The sequence below is a fragment of the Carcharodon carcharias genome, chromosome 11 (genome assembly GCF_017639515.1).
Source record: "Carcharodon carcharias isolate sCarCar2 chromosome 11, sCarCar2.pri, whole genome shotgun sequence".
NCBI classification, from domain to species: domain Eukaryota; kingdom Metazoa; phylum Chordata; class Chondrichthyes; order Lamniformes; family Lamnidae; genus Carcharodon; species Carcharodon carcharias.
In genome coordinates this window covers 102065342-102081535 of record NC_054477.1, presented here as the reverse complement: position 1 = coordinate 102081535, position 16194 = coordinate 102065342, and the positions used below count along the sequence as shown (strand labels likewise).

The following is a 16194-nucleotide window of genomic DNA, read 5'->3' as shown; positions in this document are numbered from 1 at the left end:
CTTACAATTATCTTCTGATTCTTCTTAAGGAAAACACATTGTTCAAAAATTATTTTTTATGCATTAGAATTTTTAGTAGTCACAGTAGATGAAAAGCTTTAACCAAATGCATGTACTGCTGTATCATGTGACTTTTCCTGAAACAAAGTAAGGAAGACACAGCATGCTAAATTAAGCAGTCTTGAATTAACTCTTATAGATCGACCATTGGAAGATAACTTTTAGTTCTAATTTTTGGTAAACATATTACCACATCATCACGAACAATTCTTAATGTAATCACATATAAATTACAATACAGAAATGGGCTATTGGCTCAACCTTATGACATGGCAAGACCAGTAGCAAGGCTGACATTTACTGCCCATCTCTAGTTGTCTGAGAAGGTGGTGATGGGCTTTCTTCTTGAACTACTGCAGTCCTTGTAATAAAAGGATTCCCACAATGCAATTAAGTAGGAAGTTCCAGGATTTTAATCCCATGATGAAGGAACAGTAATTCATGTCTTCACGTAGTTGGTAATAACCTTAGAAAAGATATAGAGAGACATATATATATATATATATATATATATATAGTTTAAAGGGCCTTCCTTGCCAGAATAAGGTCAGAGAACTGTTTTGTTTACTCTAAAATGCATGATCTATGAGGAGATTTGATTAAGATCTTCAAAATAATGAAATGATTAGTCTTGGTCCTTATGGACAAGGCAATTTGAGTTTGATAGATTTTGGAGGACCAAATTACATAAACATAATTTATGTAAGTAAGAAATAGTTCAGGTGTCAAGAGGTATATTTTCCACTCATTGACCTATAGAACAAGTTGTTATAATCCAGAAAGCCTGGTGAAGGTTAGAACTGGAGCCAATCTTTTATAAGCGTTTATTTATAGAGATATGTATTACAAACATGCACCTCCTCATACAAGAACTACAGTTTTAGTCTATTTCTTTTGTGTGCTCTTTTAGTATCAAATTAACAAATTAAGGGTCATTTGGTAGTACAGAATTTGAGTATTGCTGAAAAAAGAGACATGTCAAAGTTTTCCATCTTGCAATCATCAGGACACTTTGCAAGATTAGCAATATAAGGGGAAAACAACAATTTGTACTCTATGTGAAGAGAGTGCTGATTGAGTGCAAATAGACTCTGATTGGTGAAGGCGTTGCCATGGAGAATGCACCAGTGATAGTGACTGAGAGTTAACTGCCCAGCATTGTTTGAAATTTAAACCAAGCAGCTTGCCCCTGATTGTTCAAGGCATTGCCCTGAGGAATGAGTCAGTGAATGGCTGTCAGTTATTTTGTTTAGCTGAAACAGGCACAATGTGTGTATATGTTCTTTCTGTCTGCAAATAACAGGCCCCTGTGTATTAATATATGTAGTTTCCAGGACACGCAAATGTTCCACACTGTGAGCCCGACTGACAATCTTAAATTGGTTGTCAACGTAATTCTTAGCACACTGAGGATAATTGAGCAAATGTTGTCCAATCGCGGAATCAGACGTAATGTTGGACACTGTGTTTTGAGTATTGCAAGCACAGGCTGGTTGGGTACAATCTGTACCTCGTCTGTTCAGAAAATACATTGATCTTCCTTAGGTCCAAAGTAGATGTACAGTCAATGCCATCTGTCACAAATTTGTTTCACTAACTATACGTTCAATGTCTTTTTGCAATTTTCTGCTCCCATCTACATGATCTACTGTTCCACCTTATTAGGTGTTGGCATCAAATTTGCATATCCAGCTCTCAATTCCTTCATCTAAGTCATTGATAACTACCGTGAAAATCCGAGGCCCTAGTACAAATCCCTGAGGTACATGCTGTTTGATAGGATCCGGCAGTCCTTGGGATGTATGGCCTACATATTTAGCATCACACTGGCACTGAAATTCATATACCATATTACTCATTGTGTGATAGGCAGAATGTCTTTTTGGCTTGACAACAGCACCATGTTAATGGTGAATATCACTCATGTTGCTACTGCATAGTAGCACCATGAAACAGCTAGCTTCACCTGTTGCTCAAATCTTTGAGATACCTTGCACTTCTAGGCTAATCTGAGGTAGAATAGGCACTTTTCAGGGCCAAAAGTGATAGCATTAGGCCCCAAAAATTCAGCCCATGGTGTACCTCAGGGATTTGTACTGGGGCCTCAGTTTTTACGATATTTATCAATGACTTAGATGAAGGAATTGAGAGCTGGATATGCAAATTTGCTGCCAACACCTAATTAGGCGGAACAGTAGATCATGTAGATGGGAGCAGAAAATTGCAAAAGGACATTGAACATTTAGTTAGTGAAAAAAAATTTGTGGCAGATGACATTGACAGTACATCCACTTTGGACTTAAGAAAGATCAGTGTATTTTCTAAATGGTAAGAAACTAGGAACTGTGGATGAACAGAAAGTTAAGAAACAACAAAAAAAAACTGGCGGACAGGTACCAAAAAATTGAAAAGTCTAATGAAAAATTGACCATAATCTCAAGTGGGCTGCAATACAAAGTGTTGAAAGTTATGTCACAGCTGTTTAGAACTCTGGTTAGACCCGATTTGGTATAATACTTTCACACCTGGGCACTGCACTTCAGGATGGAAATGTTGGCCTTGGATAGAGTGTAGTGCAGATCCACCAAAATTATACTGGATTGTTATGGCACAGCCGATGGTAAATGCTGAGTTGCTCAAATCCCAGAGGGAAACTCGAAATAACCGCCACAACTTATTTTGCAATTTGTATAAATTTTTAGACGTGTGCCTTGAATTCTGTAGTAAAAAGACTACCACGTCTTATAGGTTTCTTACAAAACTAAATTAAACCTTTATTAATAGAAGAAATGGTTTTAAATATGTACATAGATCTACAACTTACTACTATAATACCTTCTAAATCCCCTTATTAATCTAACTCCCAGTTACACTTTTGCTAAGGCAACAGTAAGACACATAGATTTTAAAAGACCCAGGCAAAGAAACATGATATCCTGAACAATCCAACTCAAAGTGAGTTTCCTTAACTTCAGTTCTTTGTAGACAGCAGCTTGAGGCTTAGATGATGGAGGTGTGTTTCACACTTGTTAGATCTTAAAATGCCTCCCCTTACAGCCTTCACTCCTTTATACATATTTTCCCCTTTGAATGTAAATTTCCATTGTTTCACTTTGTCTTTGGACTTTACCTCTCTGATACTAAAAATCTCTCATAGTAATAATTTTACCAGTAATCTTTGGGAAAAATCAACACAGTTTCTTACTTCTCCTGGCTAGGTGACACATTTCACACCTCCTTTGAAAACAGTCTGGTTTATTTAAAAAGGCAAATGTTCCCTTTACCCCTATGTTTACCTATTTAACATCTCAAACCTAGCTTATTTCCTAATACATCAAAGCCTTCAGACCAGTTGCCTTTAATTCAATTAAATTGCACACACATAGACAGAGCCCACTATTACTCTACTTAACAATAAATTCCAATAACATTATAACAATCATTATATCATCCTGACATGGGTCTAAAATTGTTAAATACGAAAATAGATTGCAAAGGTTATGGTTGTATTCCCTTGACTGTAGAAGTTTAAGATGATCAAATAATTGATAGGTATTTCCTCCAGTGGGGGAGTCCAGAACAATGCGGCATAGCCTTAAAATCAGAGCTAGATCATTCATTCAGAGATCGTGTTGGAAAGCTGCAATTCTATTCCCAAAAAGCTGTTGAGGCTAGGTCGATGGAAAATTCTGAAACTGAGATTGATAGATCTCTGTTAGGTAAGGTTATAAGAGTTATGAAACTAAGGTGAGAAGATGGAATGAAGGTACAGAAGAACCATGATCTACTTGAATGGTGAGCAGGTTCGAGGAGTTGAATAGCCCATTGTTGTTCTCATGTTTAAAATTGTTCACATAATTCCTTAAAACATTTTTCTTCTTGTATGAGTGGCCCATAACAGTTTCCAAATATTGATTGCCTTTTTTCTGTCCCAATGTTTACAGCACATTATATTTTAAGACATATTAAAATAATTGAATGAGACAGAAGTCCTGAGGTAAGCTGCACAAGGCCACCATGGTTTAGCCATTGAATGCAGCAAAAATATTGGGATTAAAAATCTTCTGCCAGCTGTGGAGTTGCTGCCTTAAATCAGTTTGGATAATCTGAACTTGTTTTGGGATGTGCAGTGGTTTACACCACAGAATTGCCCAAAATTAAAATTTTTATTGTGTGTGGAACTTATGTAATGCAATGAAAGTTGAGTGAAGCTGTTTCTCCTATTACACCAAGTGAATGATTTAGCAGCAGAGGAATCTTGTTGGACCAGATGGAACACCCAACATGTAAGGACGTCAATGACAATTTGCATTTATGTAGCACCTTTAACAGAATAATATGCCCCAATATGCTTCTGCTGGTTAATCTTAGGGAAAGTCCCAGCTAGAACAAAAGATAAAGCTTTAATCATTTGAAATCTCATCGACAAGTTTAGACATGCCAATTCTTGCAAATTGATTGTGAGGAACATAGTTACTCAGTAAAATTATGCCTATCTCACGATCTCACAAGACGTCTTGGGATTTTACTATGTGGCATTACTGAAAATTCAGCAGTGAGTCTGGTGTCTGAGACAGGAAGTTGGTGGTGGTCATGTACAAGACCCTGAAACTGAGAGTAAAATGGAGAACTGGAGAAGAGAGCACAGTTTAATGGTCACTGCCAGCATTGTGAGAGATCGTGGCCGTGGTGGAAACTCTTGAAGTTGGAGTGAGCTGGGGCTGGGTTGGGTGGCAATCCTCCATATTTTGGCCTGAAATGGCAAATTGTTAATGCATCATTCAACTGCCCAGACAAGGGCTGGACTTTGTTTTCATGACTGCTGAATTTACTGGGTTTAGTTGGGCAGTGTAGGGGACCACAATTGCCTCATTTGTCAATGAACAATGGAAAGGAAAGGTTAAATGTAGAATTGAATTATGCAATGGCTCCAGAGGCCAAAGTCTGAAGCCCTAGCCCCGAACAAGGCACCTACCATTTTTGCAGGGGGCTCAATGGGGGTGGGTTCCAAATTGCACATCCATGGTTCATGGAGGTGGCTGCCCATATAAAACAGCAGCTGCCTACAGTCATGTTTGATTTTCTTTAGCCAGGAGTGGGAAACATATATGCAGTTTAGATCTGGTAAGAGAAAGTCTAATCTTTGTCAATTTGGTTGCATTGCTAGAGTACCCTTTTGAAATGGTCTTGGGACATCTTTGGGGGAGGTCAGATGCCCTTTGGGAGAGGTAAGCTGCCCTTTGGGGTTAAAATTAGACATGTATGTAAAAGGCACATAAACTCATTGGAACTATCAAGTTCATTGGGACTGTCAAAACTAACAGTCAAAAGAAGTTGTCAAGGCATTTAAAATTCCTACCTCTTCAATATTTGAAAAAACTGGAGTGTTAAATAATCATTGCTTGCTATTTCACTCTGTCCATTGACTTAAGCCTGAGCGCGATCATTACTGGATTAGTGCTGCACGATTGATTTCATGGCCATCCATTAGCACAGTGGGGTGCTGGTCATTTCAGTTTTATTGTCAGTCCCAGGTCATTATAAACTCCTTGAATTGGAACTATAAATTGCACTGCTTGTTTTTATAAGCAATTAAAGGAAGTTAAATGTAGTGATTTTTTAATCAGATTGATTTTTTAAATAGTGTATTATTCAATAGATACATAAGAACTTTATTTTATCTCATCTCAGCATGGGTCCTCAGGTCTTCTCATGGTGGATACAGGGTGAGTTGGCATGGTATAATGACAAATATTGGTGGGTGAGACATGGATTAGTACTAATTTGGTACAGGGGCTATAAAGGACCATGGGAGTGGGTGTGGGGAATAGGTTGGCATAGGGCTATAAAGGGTCATGGGGGTGGGGATAGAGAGGCATAGTTTGCCTTAGAGGCTATAAAGACCCATGTGGATGGGTACGGGGCATGAGGTGGTATGGGGAGTGTGAGGATTCGAGAGCTGTTTAATGTTTTATTGTTTTCATTCAAAATTTCAACAGAGTGACAGAGCACCGAGGCAGGCCATTTGCACAGTCCATCTCCATGCCCAGCAGCCTCTGCACTGTTTCCAGGGTCGCCTGCCATGAGTCCCAGAAACACCAGCACCTCATCACCAGCCATCCACCATCTCCCCACCGCCCCCCCCCCCCCAACCCCCACCAACCCCTCAACCCCCAGAACAAAAGCATGCTTCCAGATCAGGTTTGTGAAGCTGGGGAGTATCCCTACTTTGCATTCCTCACCCAGAAGTGAAAATTCTGGCCATAATTTCTGCTCCTGAATTTCTGTCAAGTTATCTCTACTGGGAAGTGGATACAAGTATAGATTTGTGTGTGGGTATTGAGTGAACATACAAACATACAAAATAGGAGCATAAGTAAGCCATCCTGCCGCTCGAGCCTGCTCCTGCATTCAATAAGATTATGGTTGATCAGTTTGTGTTTCGAGTTCTACATTCCCATCTACCCCTGGTAACCTTTGATTCCCTTGCCGAACAAGAATCTATCTACCTCTGCCTTAAAAATATTTAGCGACCTGGCTTCCACTGCCTTCTGAGGCAGCGAGTTCCAAAGTTGTACAATCCTCAGAGAGAAAAAAATTATTTTCATCTCTGTCCTTAAAGGGTGATCCCTAATTTTAAAACAGTGCCCCTAGTCCTGGACTCACCCATAAGAGGGACCGACCATCCTTTCCATGTCCACCTTGTCAAGACCATTCAGGATCTTATATACTTCAATCAGGTCACCACCCATCACTCTCTAAACTCCAGTTGAAACAAGCCCAGCCTATTCATCCTATCCTCATAAGACAGCCTGCTCATTCCAGGTATCAATCTAGTGAACCTCCTCTGAACTGCCTCCAATGCATTTATATCCTTCCTTAATTAAGGAGATCTAAATTGTAATAGTATTCAAGATGCAGTCTTGCCAGTGTCCTGTATAACTGAAGCATAATACCCTTATTTTTATGTTCAATTCCTCTCGTAATAAAGAATAGCATTCCATTAGCCTCCTTGATCACATGCTGTACTTGCATATTAACTTGTTGTGACTCATGCGCAAGAACCTAGATCCCTCTGTACCTTAGAATTCTGCATTCATTCTCCATTTAAATAATACTCTGCTTATTTTTATTCTTCCTGCCAAAGTGAACACATCCACACATTATACTTCATCTGCTAGATTTTTGCCCACTCATTTAACCCATCTATATCCGTCTGCAAACTTTTTATATCTTTTTCACAACATACTTTCCTAACTATCTTTGCTTCGTCTGCAAATTTACTGATGATGTCTTTGCCCCCCTCATCTAATTCATTGCTGTAAATTGTAAAAGTTTGAGGCCTCAGCACAGACCCCAGCGGGGCCCCACGTCATATCCTGCCGATCAGACAAAGACCGATTTATGCATTGTCTCTGTTTTCTGCCAGCCAGCCAATCTTCTATCCAGGCTAATATGTTACCCCCACACCATAAGCTTTTATTTTCCGCAATAACTTTTGATGTGGCACTTTATCAAATTCCTTCTGGAAATCCAAGTATAGTATGTCTACAGGTTCCCCTTTATCCACAGCACATATTATTCCTTCAAAGAACTCTAATAAATTGGTTAAACATGATTTCCCTTTCACAAAATCATGCTGACTCGTCCCGATTGCCTTGAGTTTTTCTAAGTGCCCAACTCTAACACCTTCCCCATGACAGACGTCAAGTTAGCCTTTAATTTCCTGTTTTCTGCCTCCCTCCTTTGAACAGAGGGGTTATATTTGCTACTTTCCAGACTCATGGAACCTTTCCAGAATCTAGCTAATTTTGGAAATTTAACACCAACTCATCTACTACCTCATTAGCAACCTCTTTTAAGACCTTTGGATGAAGTCCATCTGGACCCGGAGACTTATCAGCCTGCAGCTCCATCAATTTGCTCAGTGCTGCTTCCCTAGTGATTGTAGTTTCACCAAGTTCCTCTCTCCTCTCCACTTTCTGATTTATAGTTACTACTGGACTGTTTTTTGTATCCTTTATAGTGAGGCCTAGTGAAAATATCTGTTCATTTCAACCGCCATTTTCTTATTATCTACTTTTAACTCCCCCTTCTCACTCTCTAGAGGATCAACACTCACTACCTGCTCTTTTCCTGTTTAAGTACCTGTAGAAACTCTTGCTATCCATTTTCACATCTCTAGCTAGCATCTGCTTATACACTAATTTCTTTCTCCTGATAACCTTTTAGTCATTCTCTGCCGTTCTTTATATTCTGACCAATCACCTGAACTGCCACTCACCTTTGCGCAGTTATATGCTTTTTCCTTAAGTTTGATGTTTTCTCTAACTTCTTTAGTTAATTATGGATGGTGGGTCCTCCCTTTAGAATTTCTCTTTAGAGTCAGAATATACTTATTCTGAAATATTCCCATAAATGTCTGCCACTGCTTCTCTATTGATCTATCCCCTAGCCTAGTATCCCAGTTAACTTCAGCTAGCTCAGCTTTCATGCCTACATAATTGTCCTGATTGAAGTTTAAAATGCTAGTCTTAGACCCACTCTTCCCCCTTAAGATCGTGATCATTTCTGATGTCATTGCTGGTTGAATAGCTGAAGGGCTACATGGATGAGATACCAGCTAAACAATTACCTGAAAAACAGGCAATATATAAAATCGGAAGGAGTAAGAAAAAAGGGAATTGGATAAATACTTAAAGGAAAATAAAATTAAACGGCAATGGGGAAAACACAATGAGTACCATTAATTGGCACAATGGGTTGAATGGCAGCTTCCTGTGCTACATCATTCGACTGTGGTGAGAGGGCAGATCCTTCTTTAACATGTACAGAATTAACAGGTAGGATTTTGAAACACATTTTGTAAAGCATTTTCTGATGCACTAATATAAGTCTGAAATTAATGTCCCCTAGATGCGAGTTCAGAGGTAAGGCGGGGTGGGGGCGGGTGCATCTATGTGACCGGGCGGTAAAGTGCATGGTGGAGATACCACCTTCCTGCCTTCCTCCAATTGAGCCTGGGGCTGGAATGCTTATAGACTGCCTTCCCAACCAAAGGCCCACTGAAGCCCTTAACAAGCCAATTAGGCCCATTTAAGGGTTTCATCCCATCACTGCTGATATTCAACCAGTGGCAGGTGGGATCTCTTGCCATCTGGGGGTGATGAGGAGTCACTCCAAATCTTGTTGGGTTTACTTGTGGCTTTTTGGGAGGTGTGAAGGGGTCCCTCTTTCAAAGGTACTCTACCTGATTGAGGGACTTGGCATCAGGAAGGCGGGGCCTGCAGGAAACCATCTCCTCTGCCCTTGCTGGTGATGCTCCCATCCCACTGGCCAACATCCCCCTTCCTGGGGACCATATCCTGCCCCACTTATCTGACTCCAGAGGATCCATTGCTGATCCTCTGGGTAGGCCCCAATGCAATATATAAAAACAAAAAAACTGCGGATGCTGGAAATCCAAAACAAAAACAGAATTATCTGGAAAAACTCAGTAGGTCTGGCAGCATCGGCGGAGAAGAAAAGAGTTGACGTTTCGAGTCCTCATGACCCTTCGACAGAACTGGAATGCAATACCCCAATGCAATACCGGCATTGGCCACAATGCCTGGTGGCACTGCAAGTACTACAGAGTTGCAGCCCTCAGGAATGGGAATTCTGCCCTTCTGGGGCCTTAATTCAGTGGGAGCCCTGACACCTGATTACCTTGGAATAGCCTCCTGTGGAAAGGGAATTCCCACTGGTTGTCTGTTGGGCAGGACCCATGTTGCTGCCACTAAATTTCACCCATATTTTGTAATGGGTACTGACCTATTGGAGATTAAATAACCAGTAATCAAGTTTATAAATCAACTGTCAATCTATGTTGGTTTAGGTTTGGAGAAAATGGCAACTTATGATTTTTAGAACTAATTGGTTGGATTTTTAAGACTCTCTCGATTTGAAATGATGAGTGTTATGTCTGTGGTTCCCAGAATTCTGAAATAATCAGGCTATTTTACACAAATAGCTGTCATCCAATGTTTCTCTCATCTCACGCTTTGTTGCGAATCAATATATTGTTGCTTTGCTGAATAGACTGGAGTACAGTAGTGAGTGAAGTGGCATTCTGGATATACGTGACAATATAGTTCCTAAATCATTTTGGAATGATACAAGAGCAGAGTTGGCATGACTGTGAACTGATCCGTTGAAACTCACGTCTGTATCAAAAATCTCATTGAGAACTGCATAGATTCCAGGAATTTCCAGATATGGAATGAACAATTTTTCCATGCCACCACTCCTAGATAATGTTTACCAAAACATCTCTCTCCTGTTTTTGTGTATGTTTCAAAAATTGTGAAGCAAATTGGTTAAAAGTATATTTCCATTGATGTTTGGCTCTGCATTTCTTAAATGGGCTGCTGCATTAACATGTTTTGAAATTTCCATTATTTTAAAATAGCTCCGTCTTCAGGGAAATTTGAACCTTAAACAGGTCTCACGGAGCACAGTACAACTCCTGTACGTCTCCTATTTTCTTGACCTTGTCAGAAGGCAGTTTTCTGCTTCACTCCCTCTTGGTGTGTGACCCCTGGCGATTGCTGTTCGCTGGACGGCACAGCAAGAGGAGGCGAATCGGAGATTGAACTGCACATCGGGCTGAGGCGGGTAATGGCTCTTCATCTGGACGACTCCTTCCCCTATCAGGGTCTTTTGCCGAAGAAGGAGACGGGCGCTGCGTCTTTTCTTTCCCGGTATCCGGAGTATGACGGCAGGGGGGTTCTCATCGCCGTCTTAGATACAGGAGTGGATCCGGGAGCTCAAGGACTCCAGGTAAAGACAGGCGATTGCAGTGTAGGCCTTGTGAAGCCTCGGCCTCTCGTACTCAGCACAGCCAAACAGTCACGTAGATTTAGTGCAGCATAAAGTCTATCGATTGGTCATTATTCATTTAGTAAGGAAGAGCTTGTTATCTTACACTACATTTAATATATTTTAAGATAGTATATGATTACAATCTGAACTTGATTATAAATTATTGGGTGGGTAGAATAAGTGACGATCAAAACTGAACTGGCTTCTTTTAAATTTACTAATTTAACACTTTGCTCTCAGCACTGATTTATTAATTCGTGCATAATTATTCACTCATTTTGAGATTATTCCCACTTAATTAGTATAGTAGAGGATAACTAATTGGACCTTCGATATTGGGTTCATTTCTTAATTGGAGTCCCATTTCCTCCGTACCATGAACAGTTTAAGTTTATTCTCATGACTAAAAGGTTGTTGAGATATATGCCTTTGACCAACTCCAGTAATAATTAGCCCCCAGAGAAGGAATGTGTATTATAATTTGTGTCCTACAAGTAATGGTTTTACTTGTAATCAATTTCCACTGAAAGTCTGCAAACTATAGGCGTCTTGGCTTTTCTCCGGACTGACAATGCGTTGCCAATATACAGGCGTTGATCTGCAGTCTAATTCTGCGATATAAATATTTTTTTTTCTGTCACCCTTTTATTTTTTTAGCGAGGTATCAAAGTAACACTTTGTATAAATTATTTATTCTTAATTGTGTTTTGTTTGTAATTGCTCCGTTATAATACATTTAAATAATTTGGAATAGACAGACCATGTACTTTCCAACATGACGCAAGATAGCCGAAGTATTTTTTTCACGGTCCACAGAACATTATGCCACCCAGGAGAAAGTGACAGCTGTCTGTAAGTTAGGGATAACTTTTCAATGTAGTGCTAATTAGGAACCTCGCTGTGTATTACACATACAAAGGCGAAAAGTTGATTACGTTTTCTAAAATAAGATTAGTAAGTTATTAAAGTGAGGCTTAGTTGAGGTCATTATCGATATTTGACATGCATCTATGACCTGTTCATTTCACCTATGTAAACACATTTTGAATTGTTATTAAATTAGATGGCCAAAATCTATATTTTTATATGTTTAGCACTTATTAAACTGGAAATGATGCCTCTTACCCAATTATGATTGATCATTCAAGCTATTTTCATGTAACTGACACTGGACATAATGGCTGTGAAAACTACTTAGAAATGTAGAAAGATTTATGACACAGAAGGACCCCATTTGGCCATCGTATCTGTGCCAATTGGAAAAGTGTCATCCAGTCCAATCTCACCTTCCAGCTCTTGGTCTAGAGCCCTATAAGCTAAGATTCTTCAAGTGTATATCCAGGTGTTTTTTAAATGCAATGGTGGTTTCAGCCTTTACCAGGCTTTCAGATGGTAAGTTCCAGAACCCCATCACGCTCTAGTTGGAAAAATTACACCTCAGCTCCCTCTAATCCTTCTGACCATCTATGCCCACTGGTTATTGACCTCTCTACTAACAGAAATAGATCCTTCCTATCCACTCCACCTCGGCCCCTCATACTTTTGTACATCTCAATTAAATCTCCCCTTAGCCCCCACTTTTACAAAGAAAACTGCTCCAGCCTAACTAGCCTTTCCTCATAGCTAAAAATTTCCATCCCTGGCAACATCCTGGTAAATCTCTTCTGTAGTCTTTCTAATGTTATCACATCCTTCTTTTAATGTGGTGACCAGAACTGTGCCAGGCTCTCACTGTGGTCTAACTAGTTTTAAATGATTCTACCATAACTTTCCTGTTTTTATACTCTAGGCCTCAACCAATAAAGGAAAGTATCCTGTATGCCTTCTTAACCACCTTAGCTACTGCCCTGTTACCTTCAGGGAACTTTGGACTTGCACTCCGAGGTTCCCCTATTCCTCTTCACTTTTCATAATCCTGCTATTTATTGTGTAATCCCTTGCCTTGTTTATGTTCTCCTCAGACTTGTTGGATTGAATTCCATTTTCCTATTTTCTGTCCATGTGACCAGTCCATTGACATCTACAGTCTACAGCTATGTGCTGTGGAACTTTGCAGGAAAACCTTGCAATCACAAAAATACACATCAACCAAAACCCTTTGCTTTCTGTTATTGAACCAACTTTGGATCCACCTTGCCACTTGCCCTTGGATCCCTTGAGCTTTTAATTTACTGATTAATCTGCCATGTCATACCTTGTCAAAAGCCTTGCTAAAATCCACGTAGACTACATCACTCTACCTCATTGACCCTCCTTGTTACTTTCTCAAAAAATTGAATCATGTTCGTCAGAAATGACCTTCCCTTAACAAATCCAAGCTGGCTGCCTTGGTTAATATGTGCCTCTAAATGACAATTTATATAAAATTCCAATTTTTAACTCTGAATCTCACGAACAGTCCAATTAGAGTGCTTAATGAATACTTACATATTCACAGGTGGGATTGTGTTGCAGGGCTTGTCTTGCTCACCAATCTGAAATCTACAGTGTTTATCACCTAGTCCCAAAGACAATTTCCATGTTCTAATGAGGATGGCATCTTGCAACAATATGCTAATTAGCTAAATTAATTAACTTTGATATTTCTAATTTTGTATTTGTAATTTGGAATATCTTGGAATTTTTTAAATTTCCCACCATTGGGGTTAGACTGACTGTTCTGTAATTATTTGTACTATCCCTGTCTCCCTTTTTAAATAGCAGTACAGCATTAACAGTCCTCCAGCAACACTCCTATAGCTAGAGAGGATTTGAAAAAGATGGCCAGAACCGCTGCTATTTCTTCCCTTGCTTCCCTTACCAGACGTAGAAAAGCAAAAATGGAAAATTTTGACTGGGGCATTGGTGAAGGTAATATTTTACAGAATCTCACAGTGCAGAAGAGGCCCTTCGGCCCCTAGAGTCTGCACCGACATGTGAGAAACACCTGACCTACCTACCTAATCCCATAGCCTTGAATGTTATGATATGCTGAGTGCTCATCCAGGTACTTTTTAAAGGCTGTGAGGCAACCCACCTTCACCGCCCTCCCAGGCGACACATTCCAGACTGTCACCACCCTCTACGTAAAAAAGTTTTTCCTCACATTCCCCCTAAACCTCCTGCCCCTTACTTTGAACTTATTTCCCCTCGTGACTGATGTCAAAGAATATTTGATGTCAAAGAATTTTATATGTCTCTGTGTGAATCATATCAGTTGTCGGGTACTCTTATATTTTTTGATTGCAATATGATGGAAAAAAGGAAATTCATTTTATAAGTAAACGGAGCTCGTATCTCCTTATCAGACATGGTGTCCGGTTTTATATGAAGTGCCTTGGGATATTTTACTACAGAAAGTGTTATATAAATGCAAGTTGCTGGGGGCATTAGATCTATAACTATCAGTGAGTTATTGTATTAATGCTAATTATGAAGCGAATCTGAGTGATGCTGCACTGTTAGTTGTGAGTGCAATTTCAGCAAGTTATGTGGTTACTAATGTAGTTAAAGTTCTCCAACCTCTGGTTTCTGCACTGCAAATTGCTCCTTCCTTTTTGGTTACCCCTCGTCCCTGCCCTTGGTTTACTCTCTTTCACCTGGTGGTCTCCTGATTCTTGGAACTTGTCGGCGACAACTGATGCGAAACCACAAGCCAAAATACGCGACTGTATTGTACCCAGCTGTTATATGGTATTTATGGAAGTCACAGGATCAATCCTACAGGAATGCCTCCAACTAGATTTGGCAAACTTACCTGGGCTTTATAAGTAGAGGTATAGAGTACAAAAGTAAGGAAGTTTGCTAAACCTTTACAAATCACAGGTTATGTAGGATTACATAGGAGTTATGGCATAGAAACAGACCATTGAGCCCAACCTGTCCATGCTGATGTTTATGCTACTCCCATCTTTACTCATCTAAATCTATCATTGTAGCTATCTAATCCCTTCTCCCTCACATGTTTGTCTAGCTTCCTTGTCTAGTTTAGTAAATATGTAATTTCAACAATCAAATGCAACTATAAAACAAAAATCTGCATGTGTTAGATTATAGGTTAGACACTCAACTTTGACATAGAATGTAGAGAGACAAGATGTGTGTTTAAATAAGTTCATATACTATATAGTAAAATAGGCACTAGCTAGAGTATTGTGTTCAATCCTGAACACTACATTTCAGAAAGGATGTAAAGATCTTTAAGAGGGTTCAGAGATTTAACAGAATGGTACTAGAAATGCAGGGCCTCAGTTATGTAGAGAGACTGGAGAAGCTGGCATTGCTCCTCATTGATTTTTTTCAAAATTCTGGAAAATTTGCTGGAGGAAATAAGGCGAAACTGTTTCCATTGGCAAGAGTGTTGGTAGCTGGAGGCACAAATGCTAAATAATTGGCAAATTAACTAGTAATGAATTTTAATGTAATGAATTTGTCTAAAGTTCATCAGTCTGCTCTTCCAGCAAAGGCATTAATCCATGAATTGGTTACATTAAATGAAATAACATATCTGCAAGGCATAAAGAAAAACTTTGGACTAATATGTTATTGTCTGAAGACATAAATGCAAAATCTGTTTTTCTTTTAAATTTTTCAGGAAAAAGAATGGTCGAAGGTCAAACAGTTGCTTTGTACTGAGCATGATAATATTGGAGGGCACTGTACTTGAATATGTGTCACCAATTGTGGAAATGTTCGTCAAATGTCATATTCTTCATCCTGCCAACCCTCCTTTTTAAGAACGAAATCAAAAATAAAGTAGAATGTCTCATTACTGGAATTTTTGGACATTCAGTTATCTGAATGTCTTCCTTGTCCCAGCAATTTGCCTTTTTATTCAACACATAAAGAAGCAGAAACCTTAGTAAGATAGTGTTATCCTACTACCAGGGCTGTTTGCTGATACCCATGCACATATCAAAAAAGTACCTAAGGCCATCTGATTTTTTCTTCCCCATCATGACTGAACTTTCACCTGAGCTCGGGAAATTCTGACCTGTGCGCTTTTGTGGATTGCAAAATGCACACCTGACCCATTTGTGGCTTTGAGGAATTTTCAACTTTTCACATGGGTTGGGCTTACAATGCATTTTGCGAGCATGATTGTGTGTGAAGAGCGTGGGTGTGGATGTGGGCCAATTAGGAGGCCTAGGTTCTCCAACGCAGCAGTCCAGCTCCCAACATTGTTTAAAGGCATCCTAAAGTTCTTCCCTCCAACTCTCCCGTGCCACCTCTATGCTCCCATGCTATCTCACTTTCCCCATGCCATCCCATGCCATATCTATGTCTTCCTGT

At 39.7% G+C, this 16194-nt stretch overlaps 1 protein-coding gene across 3 annotated transcripts in view; it reads left to right on the top strand.

Moving 5' to 3' along the window:
- Nucleotides 1–10520: 10520 nt before the first annotated feature.
- Nucleotides 10521–16194, top strand: part of tpp2 (tripeptidyl peptidase 2) — a 171732-nt gene continuing 166058 nt past the window's right edge. For 2 of the 3 annotated variants that reach the window (XM_041198821.1, XM_041198820.1), the window contains exon 1: nucleotides 10521–10881. In XM_041198821.1, coding sequence (XP_041054755.1) covers nucleotides 10720–10881 — 162 coding nt within the window. In that variant the 5' untranslated portion in view covers nucleotides 10521–10719. The remainder of the gene's footprint in view (nucleotides 10882–16194) is intronic. The other variant, XM_041198822.1, reaches the window with a different exon arrangement.